At 33.0% G+C, this 17,767-nt stretch overlaps 1 protein-coding gene across 7 annotated transcripts; it reads left to right on the forward strand.

The window, feature by feature from the left end:
• The first annotated feature begins 696 nt into the window (after positions 1 to 696).
• Positions 697 to 16,643, forward strand: LOC110628189. 7 transcript variants are annotated; one of them, XM_021774718.2, is made up of 12 exons: positions 697 to 1,363; positions 1,523 to 1,549; positions 1,924 to 2,021; positions 2,098 to 2,143; positions 5,126 to 5,208; positions 5,309 to 5,373; positions 5,632 to 5,693; positions 10,321 to 10,380; positions 14,171 to 14,203; positions 15,917 to 15,982; positions 16,066 to 16,140; positions 16,408 to 16,643. In XM_021774718.2, the coding sequence occupies exons 1-11, from the start codon at positions 914 to 916 to the stop codon at positions 16,108 to 16,110; spliced, it is 1,035 nt and encodes a 344-aa protein (XP_021630410.1). In that variant the 5' UTR covers positions 697 to 913; the 3' UTR covers positions 16,111 to 16,140; positions 16,408 to 16,643. The 7 variants fall into 7 exon arrangements, with proteins under 7 accessions (XP_021630410.1, XP_021630411.1, XP_021630412.1 ...); XM_021774719.1 differs by lacking the exon at positions 16,408 to 16,643 and adding an exon at positions 16,276 to 16,371; XM_021774720.1 differs by lacking the exon at positions 16,408 to 16,643 and adding an exon at positions 16,309 to 16,371.
• Positions 16,644 to 17,767: the final 1,124 nt, after the last annotated feature.

Consider the following 17,767-nt stretch of genomic DNA (forward strand, 5'->3'; position numbering starts at 1 on the left):
CCCTAAAAATTTAGAATGCGTGTAAATTAGAATACAGGTGTTAATAATTATACTTCTACTAACATATCAATTGACTATGTAAAATCACATATTTATTATTATTTTTTTTTATCAGACTTCAATATTGAATAAGAAAAGGACCAAAAGTTATTAGAATCGTAAGACTTTATTTGTCTCAAACCTAAATGTTGCATGAGATATTAGAAAAAGCTTTAATATAACTTTTTTAACTCCCAATCACCCTTCCAAATTGTGTTTTCTCAACTACTTAAGTAATAACAATAATAAAAAAAAAAGAGTTTTAAATTATGAATATATGTTTTTAGTCCTCAACTAATTTGCAGTTCAAGGCCTTCTATCAATTGGGTGTTGATGTTGATTATTTGAATTGTTCCTTTGACAATGGTGTTAAATTTCTTCTTAATTTTCTTTTTAAAGATGGAAATTTATTGCTAAACAAATAACAAAGGATGAAGTTATTTTTATTTGATAACAAAATATAAGTAATGCAATAAATAATAAGAATACTTTTTTTATATATTTTTAAAAATTTTTTTAAGTGGAGCAGGTTAATAATCATAACTTTTAGGAATTTATGTCCATTGTTTTCCTATTTCTAATACTTAAAACTTCCATTAAATGTCTATTTATAAATTTGATATAAAATAAGTAAATATTTAAAAAGAAAGGTGTGATTTAGTTATGGGTAGCTAAAATCGCCGGCTGGATAGCAGCCATGTACAATTTGTCTCTGTAAGCCATATAAATAGAACAGTGGGGAGTAAGCGCCCATCAGTCTTCAGTCTTCTTCGTCCTCAAATTCAAAGGGAAGCGGAGGCAATAGAACTCGAAAACATCACCCAAACACAGAGCAGTGTGTTTGAACTGAAGTATAAACAATATCAAAACCAAAATGGCTCTCTCCATCTCCATTTTTCAGCCCCAAAAAGTCTCCGTCAAATTTCACCATAAAAAACACTCGTTTCTTTCGTGTCCTTCTTCAATCTCAGTACCAAAACCTAGCACCAGCTTACCAATTTTCCCCATTTGCCAATCCACCAGGTCCCAGACTGGACCAGTCAAGAAAGGCTCCTCCTCCTCTTCGTCCGCCTCTGCCAACCAGAAGAAGAGGAAGAAAAGAAGCAAAACTGGAGGCAGCGATAACTTGAGGGATGTCGAAATCGTTAAAGGTGAGGTGGATAATGATAATGATGAGGATTCTTACACATACTCAAATTCTAGTTCAAATTCGAGGTCCTTGTCCTACCTTCCAAACACGCCGCTGCCAAAGCCGCCCGCGGGATTCGTGGTGGATGAAAGTGGGAGGGTTCTCATGGCTTCTGACAAGCGGATTGTCACCATCGTGAGTGATTCCTTTTCCTAGATTTTGTCTTTGCATAATTGCATTTACTTATCCACCATTTGCTTTTACTTCAGTTTCGCGTGTTTTCCTTTCTAGTTTCCAATTGTCAAGAAAGAAAGATTAATGCTCCTTTTTCTATTTAATTATATTCCTGCGTAGCTGGGGCTGCAGAACTATACTAGTGAGGTTTGCTTTTCCCTTTTAAGTGTACAAATGGTTACATTTATATATTTGAATATCTTCCTAACTTCTTCTGTGTTGTAATTTTTTGGACGCTATATGGCACTTTCGTAGTTTGCAATGAAAATTTGACTAGCAAAAGACTACCTAGAATTATCCATATGTCGTGTTTGGCAGCTCAGAAACAAAGGGAAAATGCAGGAAAGTGGCCAAAAAGAAAAGAGCAAGAAAAGAGGGAAGGAGAGAAAAATGAAACCAAGAGAGCATCACATTGCTTATTATTCTATCTTTTATGGAGAAAAAAGTACAGTTAGTGTAGTGTTATTTTATAGCATGTTCTTTCATTTTATGTATTGAAAATTATAATGAAAAATTGACAGGTTGATTCTTCCAATAATCATCCATTAGAATGCATCATAAGGAGAGTATTTAGAAGTTCACAAGGGGATGAGTGCATGCTGCTATGCCCAGTAGACACGTAAGTAATTATAAAATATATGAATATCAAATTGAATTTATTTTATTCTTCCAATATCTGATATTCATTGCTACAGGCCTGTGCAGATATTAAAGAGCAAGAATATTGATGGCTGGTCAGCTGTATGTTTAATCTGACCCTTAACTGTCCATCAGACAACTTCTCTTGATTTTTATATGTAGACATTTTATTATGTTAAACATTAATCTTAAAAATCTGCTTTGTTGCACTTATCTCCATCAAGTCTTTCTTATTGTATGACCCTAGATTCTGGATATCAATTTTGGCTGTGATTCTTCTGTTACTCTTTTTCTTGCTTGTCTTCTCCAATAGTATCAGCTCTTATGCTCTGTCTTTTTTGACTTAAAAAGAATCTAGGTTGGAAAATTTTGTACCCTTCCCCCATTACTTGAGGTTTGCATTCAAGTGAATGTATGGGATTTGAAGAGGACCAAATTTTTAACTCCATGGAATTTGAAGAATCTAGGTTGGAAAAAAAATGGAATTTGAAGAGGACAAAATTTTTAACTCTGTGGTGGAAGTAATTTGGAGAAGGATATCTAATACAACAGCCATTGTGGGACTGCATGTAAATAATTAGGGTGTAATAGAACAAAAAGCTGAGTCGAGCTTTGAAGAGTACAAGTTTGGTTCATCAAAAGTTCTCCAAGCCCGAGGTTTTGAGCTGAACTCGAGCTTGGCTCATTTTGAACTTGAGCCGAATATCTACAAACTCATGTTTGGTTCATTTAGCAATTGAGTCAAGATGAGCTAAGTTTTTGTTGAGCCGAGTCTTGAATGGCTCCCAAGCAATTCAATTTTTAGTTTATTTATAATAAGTTTAAAACTGAATAATTTTATTTAAACAAGCATACTCATGAACCAACTCGCAAACCTACAAACAAACGAGTTCTTGAGTTCTTGAGCCTTAATGAGCCGATATTTGGTAGCTTGATTTTGTATCATTTAGTAAAGTTAGGCTTGGGCCTGGCTTTTTTAGAAAATGAATCTAGCAAAGCCAAATTATTTTATTGAGTCAAGTCTCTAATAGCTCACAAGCAACTTAGTTCATTTACAGCCCTATAAATAATGTCATTGCATTATCTGTTATCTAGATTCTGGCATCATGCAACACCCGATTGCAGATCTCTTTTGCAACAGTCTTTGCATAGTGGTTGTTACACTTTAGCTTAATGTGCATTAAGATTTATTAATTTACTTCCTTACAAGATTCTTTACTTTGTGCCAACTGCTTTTGATCCTAATTTTTCTGCAAAAGAACTTCAAACATCTTGCCATACCAAACAAATTTGAACTTAAAACAAGACTAAAGTGTAGTTGTCAATTTGTTTAAAGATTAGTCAAAAGGGTAAGTTTCATACTTGTTTGCACTTAATGGAAGTCCTTATGGAAACTTTTGTTGGTACCTAATAGCTGATGCCTATTCATGGCACTTATAACAGGTGCCAACTTATAGTTTTTTGTTAGCTGATGCCTATTCATGGCATTTGTAACAGGTTCCAACTTATAGTTTTTTGGTTGTTCAATGAGTTCTTCAGCATGTTATTCCAATTTCAGAGTCATAAGAGATGGAACAACCAGAATTTCTGTAGCTAGCTTTTTCCCTGCATAACATAAAATGAGATCTATAATGTACTTAAAAAATGAATTTTCTGCATGGAATAGAAGGAAGGAGGTATACATTACCAATCTCTTGAACTTGAGTTTGTGAACCATTAGCTAGCGTGACTTGAGAAAAGATTGGGATTACCAGAGATATGATCAGAAGCACCAAAGTCGAGGATCTATGGACTAATGATAATGAGTAAAGACTTGGTTAGATAAGCGAAAGAATTACCAAAATGAGCAATATTTGATTGGGCCAAGGACTGAATTTGCAGAAAAGGGAATATGTGATTGTGAACATTAGAACCAAAGCTACTGTTCATAAGGGACGTGGGAAGAAGAGCCAGACAGGTGATCGGACTGAGTAAGCTGTAGTCGCTGGTCTCCAATGATGCTAGAGGAAGCGCTGTCGTGAAAAAGTCGCTAGAGAATTATTCACGCACCGGCGCGTGTACCGAAAGCTGATTCTGGTGGAGGCACGTGGAGGCCATTTTGGTAGTGGCGCTTCACAGGGTTGCTGATCGGAGGCCCGCGAAAGCGGTGGGTCAGGTGGTAAGACCAACTGATTTTCAGAAAGACTCCAAACGAAGGTGGCAGATTTGCCACTCACAATTAGGCCAAGTTCCTTGGTTCTGATACCATGAAACTGAGATGAAAAGGGAGAGAGAAGCAGAAAATTTAAGAGAAAGATGCTTGATGATTCTTCTTAAGCCAATTGGGGTATATATACTATTTACAAGACTACATACTAAATAAGAAAATAAATTAATTCCCTAATTACAGTCTAATCATATCCCAATCATATCATATAATCATATTCTTAATTATGCACACAACCACTACAAATTTAGGCTATTTATAGAAAGTATCTCAACAGCATTATTATATGGTTGATTATTAAGGTATAGGGTTAGAAAATTTTGGAAAAAAAATTGAAGCTTGTATACCTGCCACTTTTATGTGTGGCCTTCTCATGTTAGAGGTGGTTGTTAAGTGAAATATGAACCTAATTATTTTATTTGAGTGTTTCCATAACTCGTGTTTGTAGTTGAAGTTTCATTGTTTATTTCAAGCTTTTGCACAGACATTAGGAAATTTGATTTTAAGAAAATGATGCTCAAAAACTTATATCTTCCTTCCATCCCAGGAGGAATGTGTACATACACCTCAGAAAATTTTTTTTTCCTTCAATTTTGGTCCTTATGAACTAAAATTGTTATAAAATTAGTAAAATTTTTGAGAAATGCAGAGAAATGAGTCAGCTAAGCATAAGTTTGTTAATATTGTTGCGGGTGATAAAATTGGACGGATAAGCTGGCCTTGCATTCTGTCTTTTGCTGGCTTCCAAATTACCGATTGAAGAAACTTCTATTTTCTTATTAGTATTTGGAGTTTTTATTTTCCATAATTAGTTTTTGTTACTTTCCCCCGATAAACTTTACATCCAATCTAGTAATCCAGATGCTTCTACATTTTAGGTTAGCGATGAAGAAGTTGAAGCTATTCTTCCGGCTGCAGCATATGCTCTGGCCAAGATACACATGCACCTAGTGCATAGCGGGTACAATGAAGTAGAGCTTGTAACAAATGTGAATACTTCCGTTGTTATGTTATATAATTTGTCTTCACACTGTTTGGTTTTATCATTGTGGTCTTATCAGATTTTGTTATACAGCAAGAGGAGGATTCTGTTACTCTGAAGATGACATATTTGATTTCCGCACAGGTAATGACCTACCTAATTGTTCATGGGAGAAATAGAGAATATCAGTGGGCAACCACTATTTTTCGATTTTTGGTTCAAGGGGAAGTAGGGAGAGGGATTAGTAGCAAGGTTTTAAATGGTGTTGAACTATTTGGGTATCAATATCATGGCCTAAGTGTAATGATCATGGCCAACGTTTTTTCTATTTAATAATTTCTGATGTGAGGTGCATTTGTCTATGAGATGTTTTTGCTAACTTGTGCCAATAAAATGTTGCAGATGATGGTCAAGATGTAGATGGCTTGCCAACTGAAGGTGTGGAAATTGCATGCTTCCATCTGGTAATGTGATAGCTCTCCATGGTTACATGTAGTCTTATGTTCTTTGGTCTTTATTTGAATCTAATCCTGGATTTAGTGGTATGCCGTATTGTGTTTAAAAAATGATTTGGATTTACTTTATTATGTATGCATATAGCTGTTGTTAGAATCTTATGATTCTCTATTTGAATTTGTGGGGTGAATCTTAAATGTATCCAAACCTTACGATTCTTGATTCGATTCTACGCCTGAACAATTCAAATCTACAGGATAATGAATTATGACAGAATCTGAATCAGGTGAATCAATATGAACTGACTAAATTTTCACCCGATTCAAGTAATTATTTATAAGAGTTTGTTAAATCTTATTCATTTTTGCTATAAAAAATGTACATAAAACCCTTCCTTAGCGATTTTTCTTCAACCAACCATTCTTTTCCCTCTCCCTTTTCTTTTCTTTTTTCTTTTTAGTTAATTTACTTAACTAATTGTCTACAATTCTAAAGTTCATAATTTATAACACAAAGCTATATAACATAATACATATATATTATTCTATTATGGAAAAAAAATTTCTAATTAGATAAATGGTAATTCTATATTTATCAAAATATGCCATTATGATATATTTTTCACGTATTTTTAGAACAGTATATTATTTTTTAATTGATTTTTAGAATTTTTAGCGAATCTTACGATTCGATTCTCGATTCATAAAATGAAGATTTTGATACTCGATTCCAATCTAGATTTGACAACTATAATGCATATAACATCAGATAATAACAACTGGCTACAATAGAGCATGCCGTTTCTGTTTAAACCATGATTGATACATGTAATATGCTGATTAAAACCTTTTTTTTTGGTCTTTTTCTGTCTCCTTGTTAGTTTTGGGAATAAGTAACCTCAGGGTCTATCTGGCTTTGTTGTTGGAGAAAAGCACCTCCTTAAATATGTTAGTGAGGTATTAAACATTGGTTACATTTAAATTTGGCATGTTTTTGTTATAAGTACTACAAAACAACTAAATAATTTTTTTTCAAACTGCATTTTTCAATAGCATTTAAAATGGTACTTTTCGAAAAAAAAAAAAGAAGCTTTTTTTTGCCTCTCCATCTCAACCTCAAACATTATACTTGGTACAAGAACTGGTGGTATCCTTGATTATTGTAGAATCCAAATAATTTCTCAAAAAGTTTACTTCTAATTGGGGGTGACTAATGACCATGGAAATCCCACTTTGCAAACTTTTGTCTGAGTGAAAGCCAAATAATTTCTCTTCCATACAAAACTTTTATTTTCTCTTTTCAGTTTGAAGCAAATCATATGGTTTTTGCTGTCATTGATCTTTAAACAGTCTTGTCTCATACTTCTTGTTGCCATTTTTAAGTACAACACAACATAGTTTTCAAGTGAAGAATGGAAATCCTAATCTTTTGGATCGAGAATTGAGAATTAAATTGAATCATAAGCGGTCTACTTTTGAAAAATCAGTTGAAAACAAATATATATATTATTATGTTAATAGGTATTAAACATTATATATATATATATATATAAATTCTTAATCATGTACTATATATAAAATCAAAGTGAACCTAATGACTTTGTTGCGGCCAAGCTCAAAGTATCAATCTAGCAAAATGAAATTTAAAAAAAATAATAATTAAAGCTATCTTGGGCCATTTACCCATTCTTCTTTCACTAATATGTTGTCTCTCTCTTAGGATTCTGTTTTTTCCCCTTATTTTTTCCTTCGAATTTGGCCATTTTCTGCCATTTTCTTATGAAACAATGAATCTATCGATTTGTAATGATTCTCACAATTCACTTTCAATTCATGGAATTCCTATCCGATTCTTGGCTACTTATGGTTCACCATCGATTCAGCGAATTGTACGATTCTAACAACACTGCAGCACAATTCCTCTCAATAGGTCCCTTGAAAATGATGGTGTCTTTATGTGGTTTCTTCATACATTCTTATGTTATTGTTTTTGAAACAAGCATAAGAGTGTGCCTTGATTTTATTTTATTTTTTGTACCGCAGAATTGGATCATTGAGAGTTAGGAGTTCTGAAATTATGATGTGATTATGAAATATGAACTGTGATTGCACATAATCTATGATTTTACATAATCCTAGGTTCCTATATTTGTCTATTTTGCCCTAATATATTCACTTAAATCTTGATTGTACTAGCATAGTGATTTCTCTGGGTGCAAAACTTGTACATATGCTGATGGATGCATGTAATTGTTTAAAAGGATGGAGGATCCATGCAACAGGTGAGGGGGGAGGGAAAATAGATAGATAGATAGATTGAAGATTAGACAAGCACCATATCTTTTTCATAAATAAGTGAAGAACTTTGGGAGGAATTTTTTATTCTATTCCAAGTGAATTGATCTTTACAAGGTTTGAGTACTTATATATAAAGAATCAACGTAAATTAGGAATATTTACAATAAAAATAAAATCTCTTAAATCAAACCTAATTAGGATCCCAAAAATTTAAATCCTCTTAATTAGGAACCTTCTATGTTGGTCAACACTCTCCCTCAAATTGGTGCGTAGATATCACACATGCCCAACTTGCAAAGCAAGATATGATAGGTCTTGTTGCTGAGCCCTTTAGTAAATATATCAGCTAGCTGTTGATCGGAAGTCACATGATCTAACTTCAAGACACCATTTATTAACTTCTCTTTAAAGAAGTGTTGATCAATCTCTATGTGCTTTGTTCGGTCATGTTGAACCGGATTGTAAACTATACTGATGACAGTTTTGTTGTCACAGTATAAGAGGAGTTTGTCCCTCTCCAATAGTTTTAATTCCTCCGACAATCTTTGCAACCGTAGGAGTTCACAAACACAATTTTGGGCATTAGTGTAAGGACAACTAGTTTGATGCAGTATTTCATTAAACTCCAGATAAGTAGAAAAATGGCCATCCATATACTCTGTACCATTATCAGTTCTCAAAACTTTTATCTTAGCATCAAATTTAGTACAAATCATCTTATGAAAAGATTGAAAGCAAGAAATCACATCACTCTTATTTTTTTAAAAAAAGAAAATCACCTCACTCTTTGCCTTTATCAAATAAATCCAAGTCATGCGAGTGCAACAATCAATAAAAGTAACAAACCAACGATTACCAGATGTGAGACTGTTTGAGTAGGTCCCCAAACATCAGAATGGATGGTCACAAAAGGGATCGTACGCCTATTGTTACTGGAGCGATAAGAGGTTCTTGTATGCTTAGCATACTCACAAGCATTACAAACTAAAGAACCACATTGAACCTTAGAAAATAAATCAGGATAAATTTTCTCTAAAACAAAGAAGGATAGGTGTCCTAATCGTCGATGCTACTATATGATTTCCTTGTTGACATCTTAATTCTTTCAAACAGAGTGCGAGGTGAATTCAAACTCAGATTCCCTTCAAATATATATAAGCCTTGTGCAATCTACCATTGGCAATCCTATTTCCAGTTTGAAGGTCCTGAATAACACAATGGTAAGGAAAAAAAATTCAATTTTACAGTTAAGTATTTTGGTGAGAGTACTAATAGATAAAAGATTAACAGGTAAACAAGGAATATGAAGAACAGATGATAGCTTGATATTTGGAGTACAAATAATAGAACTGGTTCCAGATATAAGAGTGAAAGAACCATTTGCGATTCTAACAGTGTCTTTCTGTAGACATGAAATATAATTAAGAAAGTCTTCAGAGGAGCCCGTCATATATCTATTTACACCAGAATCAATAATCCATAGAGTAGAATCAAGAGACAAAACAAAAGTATTATCAAAAGTCCTTACATTACCTAAACAAGTCACTGCCATTTAAAAAAAAAACTACCATTTTTTTGTTAGAAACAGTAGAAAATTATTATTACTAAAGAAAAAATTACTGTTCATCGGCGAAAAAGACACGGGTCCAGTATATCAGAAGCGCGACTTGAAGGCAAATTTACTGGAAAGGATTACTACCGAAAAAACCATCAGAAAACATCTCCCATGCAGGAAAAAGGTGAACCAAGTCACGGGTCCACACAGGTCAAAAGCGCGACTTAAAGGCGAGCCCGCTGAAAAGGATCGCCATAGAAAAAGACCACTGGAAAACATCACACGTGCCAGCGCGTGGGAAAGACGTAGAATCTTGCGAGGGCGCGTGAGTCTCACGCGCGTGGCTTTTTGGCGTTGGAACTGGACAGCTGGCCGACAACCCTGCTGGTGGCGGTGGTGAGATTAAAGACAAAAAAAGCTAAGAGAAAAAATGAATTTAAATGCTAAAATCAGGAAAAAAAAAAAGTTCTGATACCATGAAGAATTTGGGAAGGAATTTTTTATTCTATTCCAATTGAATTGATTTTTACAAAGTTCGAATATTTATACATAAAGAATCAATCTAAATTAGAAATATTTACAATAAAAATAAAATCCTTTAAATCTAGCCTAATTAGGATTCTAAAGATTTGAATCCTCCTAATTAAGAACCTTCTATGTTGATCAACAATAAGATATTGTTTGGAGCGTAATAAGTTAGCAAGCAAATAATTAGTTGCCATTGAATGTGCTCACTTTTAATAATCTATAGTCATCTTTTTCTCATGCTTTCATTTTATGCAGGATGGTTCTCATTACATGATTTATACACCATCTGACCCACTTCTCTTTGTTGCTGTCAAGGTAACATGAATTCTTTTCTTGAAAAATGATGGAATCTAATGTTGCTTCTCTCAAATATAGAATTAAAATTTCTATAGTTTGATTAACTGTGATCGCTTTTCAAAATGTATCATGTAATACAGGACAATTGAAAGGGGTCAATGTGTCCCCCCCTGAAATTTGAAAAGCCTTATATATAATAGTAAATAAGTTTTAAAAGTTATACGTGAATTCTCCTACTAGAATGCTACTCCAAAATTTTTCAAGTTCCCCCAATGTATATTAAAAAATTTTCTAGTAAACCTATTAAATTTATTAGACTAATTAAAAAATTATTGCAAATCAAAGTTTTGTTTATACATTCTGATTTTTTATTTGAATAGTTTTTTGATAAAATAATTGAAAAAAAAGGGAAATAGCATGTTATGTGGAGCATTTTTTCAAATCATGCAAAAATGGAGAAATATTTTTAAAAACATGCAGGATCCGAAAATATTTTCGAATTCTGTGTGTCAACGCAGCGTGTTCGCCAGTCATACTGGCGAACACGCTTGTTCGACACCCTTGGTGTCGAAGAAGGGAGAGTTCGACACCATGGGTGTCAAGTCTGCCTTGCTGAGCTTGTTCGCCACTATGAGTGGCGAAGAAGCTCGTCCGGGCCACGGGAGCAGTGCAATCTGCTCCAGTGGCAAGCCAGCTTGGCGGAAAGAATTGTTCGCCACTTAAAGTGGCGAACAATTCTGCTGCGTGGCATGTTTGCCACCTTGGGTGGCGAACATGCTCAAATATCAAAGCTTCGTGCATGCAGGCCACATGCATGCCCCTGCGTGCATGCAAGGTACAGCCCTGCATCAGCTATTCGGCACTATTTCAAAAAAAAAAATTATTTTATTAAAATAATTTTAAAATAAAAAAATAAAATATATTAAATATTTTCAAAAAATATAAATTTTATTATCTCTTAATTTATATTTATTTTAAAAATATTAAATTTTATTTTTAACAGTATAATAAATTTTAATTTTTTAAAAATAAAAATATATATATATATAATATTTTAATAATAAATAATTTTTTCATACACTATTTAAATTTATAAAATATTTTAATTTTAAAATATATAAATTTATTAAATAATAGATTAGATAATTTAAATTTAAATATTATAACAATAATATTATTAAAAATTAATTTTATAATAAAATTAGAAATAAGTTATTAATTGATTGATGATTAAAAAATATATAATTTTAAGTATACAAAATAAATTTAATATTAATATATTTTAATTAATATCAATAAATATATTTTAATTTAGTATAAAATTTTATTAATTTTTCTAAATTTTTTAAATATATATTTATTTTAAAAATTTTATTTTTACAAGAGATAATAAAATTTATATTTTTTGAAAATATTTAATATATTTTATTTTTTTATTTTAAAATTATTTTAATAAAATAATTTTATTTTATTTTTTTTTTGAAATAGTGCCGAATAGCTGATGCAGGGCTGTACCCTGCATGCACGCAGGGGCATGCATGTGGCATGTTCGCCTGGCATGTTCGCCAGCCACGCAGCAGAATTGTTCGCCACTTTAAGTGGCGAACAATTCTTTCCGCCAAGCTGGCTTGCCACGGGAGCAGATTGCACTGCTCCCGTGGCCCGGACGAGCTTGTTCGCCACTCATAGTGGCGAACAAGCTCAGCAAGGCAGTCTTCGACACCCATGGTGTCGAACTCTCCCTTCTTCGACACCAAGGGTGTCGAACAAGCGTGTTCGCCAGTATGACTGGCGAACACGCTGCGTTGACATACAGAATCCGAAAATATTTTCGGATCCTGTATGTTTTTAAAAATATTTCTCCATTTTTGCATGATTTGAAAAAATGCTCTGTTATGTGAACATTAACAACATTATGCTAAGTATAATGGAAAAGAGATAAGAGCGAAGGTCAGTTGCAGTTAGTAAGATTAAACAAGAGTCTATTTAAATCCATGTGCCTCGCGTTTTTGTATTCCATATATTTTTATTCATCCTGCCTTGTCACATTACAAATGGCATGCACTTGGTGCTCTACACTGTCAATTCACCTTTGGGTGGGATTATAACAATAAGAAAATGCCACATTAAGTGGGACAAACAGTACAATAAAAGGAAAGAAGTAATAGTCTTTAAAATTTCCATTTCTCAGAATTTGGTAAAACTTAAAGGAAAAATGCATTTTTTGTCCCTATATTTTCATTTTTTATGAGTCATAGTTTTTTTTGGTCAATTTGGAAGTTTGAACTTTTATCTTTTTTATGCATCGAGTCGTTGGACTTCTCTCTGCAATATCGCTCTCTGCCCCCTTCTCTCTCTGTATCTCTCTCTGCGTCTCTGTGTGTGTGTTCTCACTTTCTCCCACATCTCTATCCCTATCTCCCTCTACAAATGCATACCCAAAATCTCTCCCATTCTCTTTTCCCTGGACAACACAACAAATTAGAATCCAACTTAAGAAACCTAAGAAAGTCCAGGCAAATTACAATAAAACTTAAGAAAAAGGCTAATTAGAATCTGACAGCCTTCACCAACCATTTTGCATAACCTAGTAGAGCTTTTCTTGACGATATGGCACAACCCAACGACCTTCCTCTGCAAGTTGATTTGGTTTGAAGTGGATTATTGCTTCTTTTGCCTTCTCTATCAAGTATCAAGTCATGGCTATTGTTGAATCTTCAAATCTAAAAAGAGAGAGTTGTGAGGATTAAGAACCAAGCATTTGCATCCATCTATGCTCCTTATTATCCAAAGCACATAAATTAAGGATTAGGAAGTTACTTACCCTAATCAAACTCTTCTTCATTATTGATAGGAAATTACTTACCCAAGTCAAACTAGAGTTATGGCTGCTCCACTCCCAAATCTAACTCTGCTCCATCTTTGCTTTTGGCATTTACTATTTGGTATTGAATTTGAATCAAGCCATTACTGGTAGAGCAATCTCCCACAACCTCCATGATATATAGCCCAAGTGCGGAAACAAATATGCAGCTATGTGAATCGAATGCAATAAATTTTGTTTTTCAAAACCTTCTCTTTGCTTCTTCCTTGGGAAACTAATGCAATTGACCAAAATGGTGGCTCTACAAATGAGTAGATGTGATGAAAGGGCTCAGTTGCTTTGATCAGCATTGGACTAGCTGGAACCAAAGGTTGTAGTGGCTGGTCATCTTTTCCTCTTCTTTTGTTCTTGAAGGCAAAGAAAGGATTTTAACTTTTTGCTTTTCTTTTTCAAGCTAAAAATACTTCCTCAATTTCATTCTCACTTAAAATCGCGTAAATCAGACACTAAACAACCGTAAAAAAAAATCCTTAATATAAAAAAGAAAAAGTAAAAGTTCAGGATGCAGATTGATCAAATAAAGCTATGGTGACTCAATACAAAAATTATAGAAGTTCAGGCAGCAAATAAATGCATTTTACCAAACATAAAAAGAATGAATGTTGTAAATATTATTTCCTAAGTCGTTTTACTACTATACTATTTCATTCCTTTTTCAGTTAATATTGTCATTATTTTTTTAAATATTCTTTTGATATTTTCATTTTAAGCTGTGCAATGAAACTAAAGTTTCTTTCTATGAGTATGCTTTATATTTATGTTAATATAATATGTTCAAAATTATCAGTCCTTCTTTACTTCATAATATCCAAGGAGATTATGACAAAATTACGTTTGCCTTAATGTTTATTGACCTTTATTTTAAAGCTTTTTTTTTCCATTATTATGTTTTGAATAAAAATATATTGGATTTTGTTTGTGCAGGATCAAGATGGACAATTGCAAATTGCTGATGATGTAAGCATCATACATTTAGAGTTAATGATAAAAATTCCAAATCTTTGATCAAATTTGCAATTGCGGCCACTCCTTTTAATTTTTTCAATTGTATGCAATTTTCATATTGGTGTCAATTTTAGCCGAAATTGGAATGATGAGTGTATCAGCTCCCCAACTGCTAAGATGGCATATATTTATCACTAAAAGTTTTACATAAAACTGTTTTAAGGAGACAAATAGAGTAGAAAGTATGATGTGAAAAAATCAGACCTTTTCTTTTAACTTTTTTTAATAATTCTTTTAAGTGTTAAAAATAATCATTTTTTTAAATAACATATACTTTAGTGGGGTCTTAGACTGTATAATTAGAAAATTGAGATTTTTATTATTTAGGAATTTATTATTATTATTAGGTTTAATAATATTGTCTTTCTAGTTTGTTTTGATCTAGAATTCCTAATTATTATCTGATTAGGGCTATTTAAGTGTAATAGTAGTAGGATTGCTATTCTATAAATAACTATCCATTTTGGGTATTTAGTAGGATTGCTATTCTATAAATAACTATCCAATTTGGGTATTTTCTTAAGAGTCTTGTTTATTATGAAGTATTGACCATTAAATAAAATATTTTTGAGAATTATTTTCTCATTGTGCTTGAGAGTGTGATTCTCTTGATCCCCTTTTCTTCCTGGTTCTACATCACACTTACCTGCAAATTGCATACTCAAGGGGTATCTCCTTGGATATGCTTTGGCAACTTGGCTATTTCTAAAGTTAAAAAGGTAGGGCACAAGGCGGATCGTTGGTGTAGTTCAAGTGTGATAGTGAGATCTTTGAATCACCCTCAACTGTTCAAACACTGGCGACTTTCACTTAAATTTTTTACTTCCAAGTCTTCAACCCCTTTGTGCTCTTTCCATTCCAAAACCCACCGTGGGGCATATTTTACAGCCATATGCTTTATCTAGATTTTTAATGACCTTATTGAAGTCTCTCTCTCTCTCTCTCAAACTTCTTAATTGATCCTTGTATTGTAAAAATTGACTTCATAATCATCTCCCTGCCTTTCAAGTAAACTAGTTATCGAAGTTTTCTGAAATCTTGATTGACGTTCCATTCCTCCCTCTGAAAGTTTCATTGTGTGAATTATGAGCTTGATATGTGTAAAGTTTTAGCAACTTTAGAAACCTCCCTTCATGAATGTAACGTTAACAGTGCTCAACCACTCCCTGGGTGTTTTCTTTGATATCAGAATTTTATTAAACAATCTACTCAACAGTCAACACCACCACTCTTACCTTATCCAAGACATATTCAAACTTCAGTAGGGATCTGATTGGGCACATATGCTTACAGATCTTCTTTTTTAGTGCTCATTTTAACTTTTGAATTTTTGTGCTCCCCTTGTAGCTGACAGTCCTTTCTATCTATCTTATGCTTGTTCAATTCATATGCACTCCATTTTCACAATTAGGTAAACCCTTTTAGCATTGTAGATTCAGTCGCAACCAAGAAAAAATTGATTCCAAGTGAGAGGCTAAGGATGAAGTCAATCATCAGTACAAATCATAAAAAAAAAAAAAGGAAGGATATGTGGCTCTTGAATCTTCGTCTTTTAGCTGATTTCTTAGAATTTTCTTAAACTTTATATTACTTGATTTAAATTTAAGGTAAGAAAACATAGATATAGCGATGGTCTCTCACATTGTGATTCTTTTGTGGACAAAGGATCTCTTGGAGGATCCTGCTATAATAAGCGCGATAGACGAGGAGACTGAATTTAATGCCCTGGTGGTATGTAACTGCTCCTTGCACATGCTTTTAATTCCTTTGCTGATTTATTTCTATTGATCTCTATATTCTAATGTCTTGTGCAGGAGGAAGAGGCAGCACTTCTAGAATCATTGATGGGTGAAAGATGATACAGGTAGTTCGTCTGAAAGATGATACAGGTAGTTCGTTGTAACTTTGTTGAGTCTTCCAAACTTTTTCTTTGGAAGTGGCTTCTAGTTATTAATGGTTGGATGTTACCTGGCAAGACTTGTTAAAGCATTGCAACATAATTGGTTCCTTTTTTGTATATATAGATAGTTGCTAGCTAAAGGTGTTGAATTGCACAGATAATTACTAGTTATGGATCATCCCCAAGCTTTGTTCAATGGTCATTCTCCACAGTTTTTTCATTTTGTTTTTATTTTTTGTTTTCTTATTTTTCCCAGCCACGTGCTTAGTCCTCCAAGCTAGAAGTCCCCACCCCTATGTGCCATCATGCATGCAGCTATTAATGAGAAAATGGCACCTTGTGTTTGAATTTGGGCAAATGTACTAAGAGAAGAGCACGTTTTATTTAATTGGGACAAATATATTGGAGAATTGATCATTGTAATAGAATGTAATAATGTATGGTAGAATGTAATCAAATAAAACTTAAATATTTAATTAAAAATTCATTCCACTGCGTTATCTGTGTTCAAATACATTATATAAAACATGGACGAAGTTTTGTTTGGAGAAACTGGTTGGAAGCCGAGGTGGTGGCTGGCGACATTGGCAAGTTAATGGACTTGTTAAGGGCTGTTACTAGTTAGAAAGTATGTTAGGTACACTTATCAAATCTAGTTTGGATCTGTTTTGATATACTGGGAAATCATAGCTTGCAATATTAGCTGAAAATGTGTATTTACTTTTAAAACAGCGTAGCGGTATGTAATTTGATTAGAAGAAAGGTATGTAAGTTTAGAAAATGTTTTATATGTATAGTGAAATTATGAAAGCCAGAAGAAAGGTATGTAAGTTTAGAAAATGTTTTATATGTATAGTGAAATTATGAAAGCCAAACGGAGAAATTGGGTTTAAGTAACTATATTTGTAGCTGCTTAAAAACCGGGGAACTAATTGGAGGATTCCAGTAGCTTATCCTCCTCTTAAGCTTCTTGCTCTTCCTTACAGTGGGCGAACCTGAATCATCTTCAGCACTCCATAACAATGCACACTGTAAACATGCTTTGTGATTCTTGTAGCTCACATAGCTGGTCTGCGCTTGTTTCCAACTTCATCTGCAAGGCTGCAGCTGTATGTTCTACCTGCTCACATACCAATAGGAAATTGTGAATATATTTACATTCCATGGATGCTTGTGCAAATAAATGAAAGTATAAAATAATATTCCTTCTATCCACTTTCATCTGTTTCTTTCTGTAAATTGCTTTATCCAAAATTATTTATCGTTTTAATAGGGTTAACAATTATTAATTCTTTTCTTTCTTAGTTTTATCCTTATTTTTAGTAAAAGCAATAAGTCTATAATTTTCTAACTTATCTTATTATTTCTTTTTTTTTTCTCTCTCTTTTAATTATCTTACTTTTCTATTAATAGATTAATCGAGGGAGTATTACTAAAATCAAAATAAACATGTCAAATAAAACTAATTTAGTTAAATAAATGAATATTTTATTAATCATTCTGAAAAAAAAAAAAACAAACAAATAGACTTATGAGCTTGATTTCTGCAATAAAATTTCAATTAGCAATCACAATTAAGACGTGGGCTAATTGCATTTATATATCAACTTCTAATC

This window comes from Manihot esculenta, chromosome 12 (genome assembly GCF_001659605.2).
Source record: "Manihot esculenta cultivar AM560-2 chromosome 12, M.esculenta_v8, whole genome shotgun sequence".
Classification (NCBI taxonomy): domain Eukaryota; kingdom Viridiplantae; phylum Streptophyta; class Magnoliopsida; order Malpighiales; family Euphorbiaceae; genus Manihot; species Manihot esculenta.

Bases quoted from the DNA above. Each gene is read 5' to 3' on its own strand.
- LOC110628189 (XM_021774718.2), top strand. From the start codon at position 914: ATGGCTCTCTCCATCTCCATTTTTCAGCCCCAAAAAGTCTCCGTCAAA. The intron at 1,364-1,522 runs GTGAGTGATTCC...ATTCCTGCGTAG, and splicing joins ACAAGCGGATTGTCACCATC to CTGGGGCTGCAGAACTATAC. The intron at 14,204-15,916 runs GTAAGCATCATA...TTGTGGACAAAG, and splicing joins AATTGCAAATTGCTGATGAT to GATCTCTTGGAGGATCCTGC.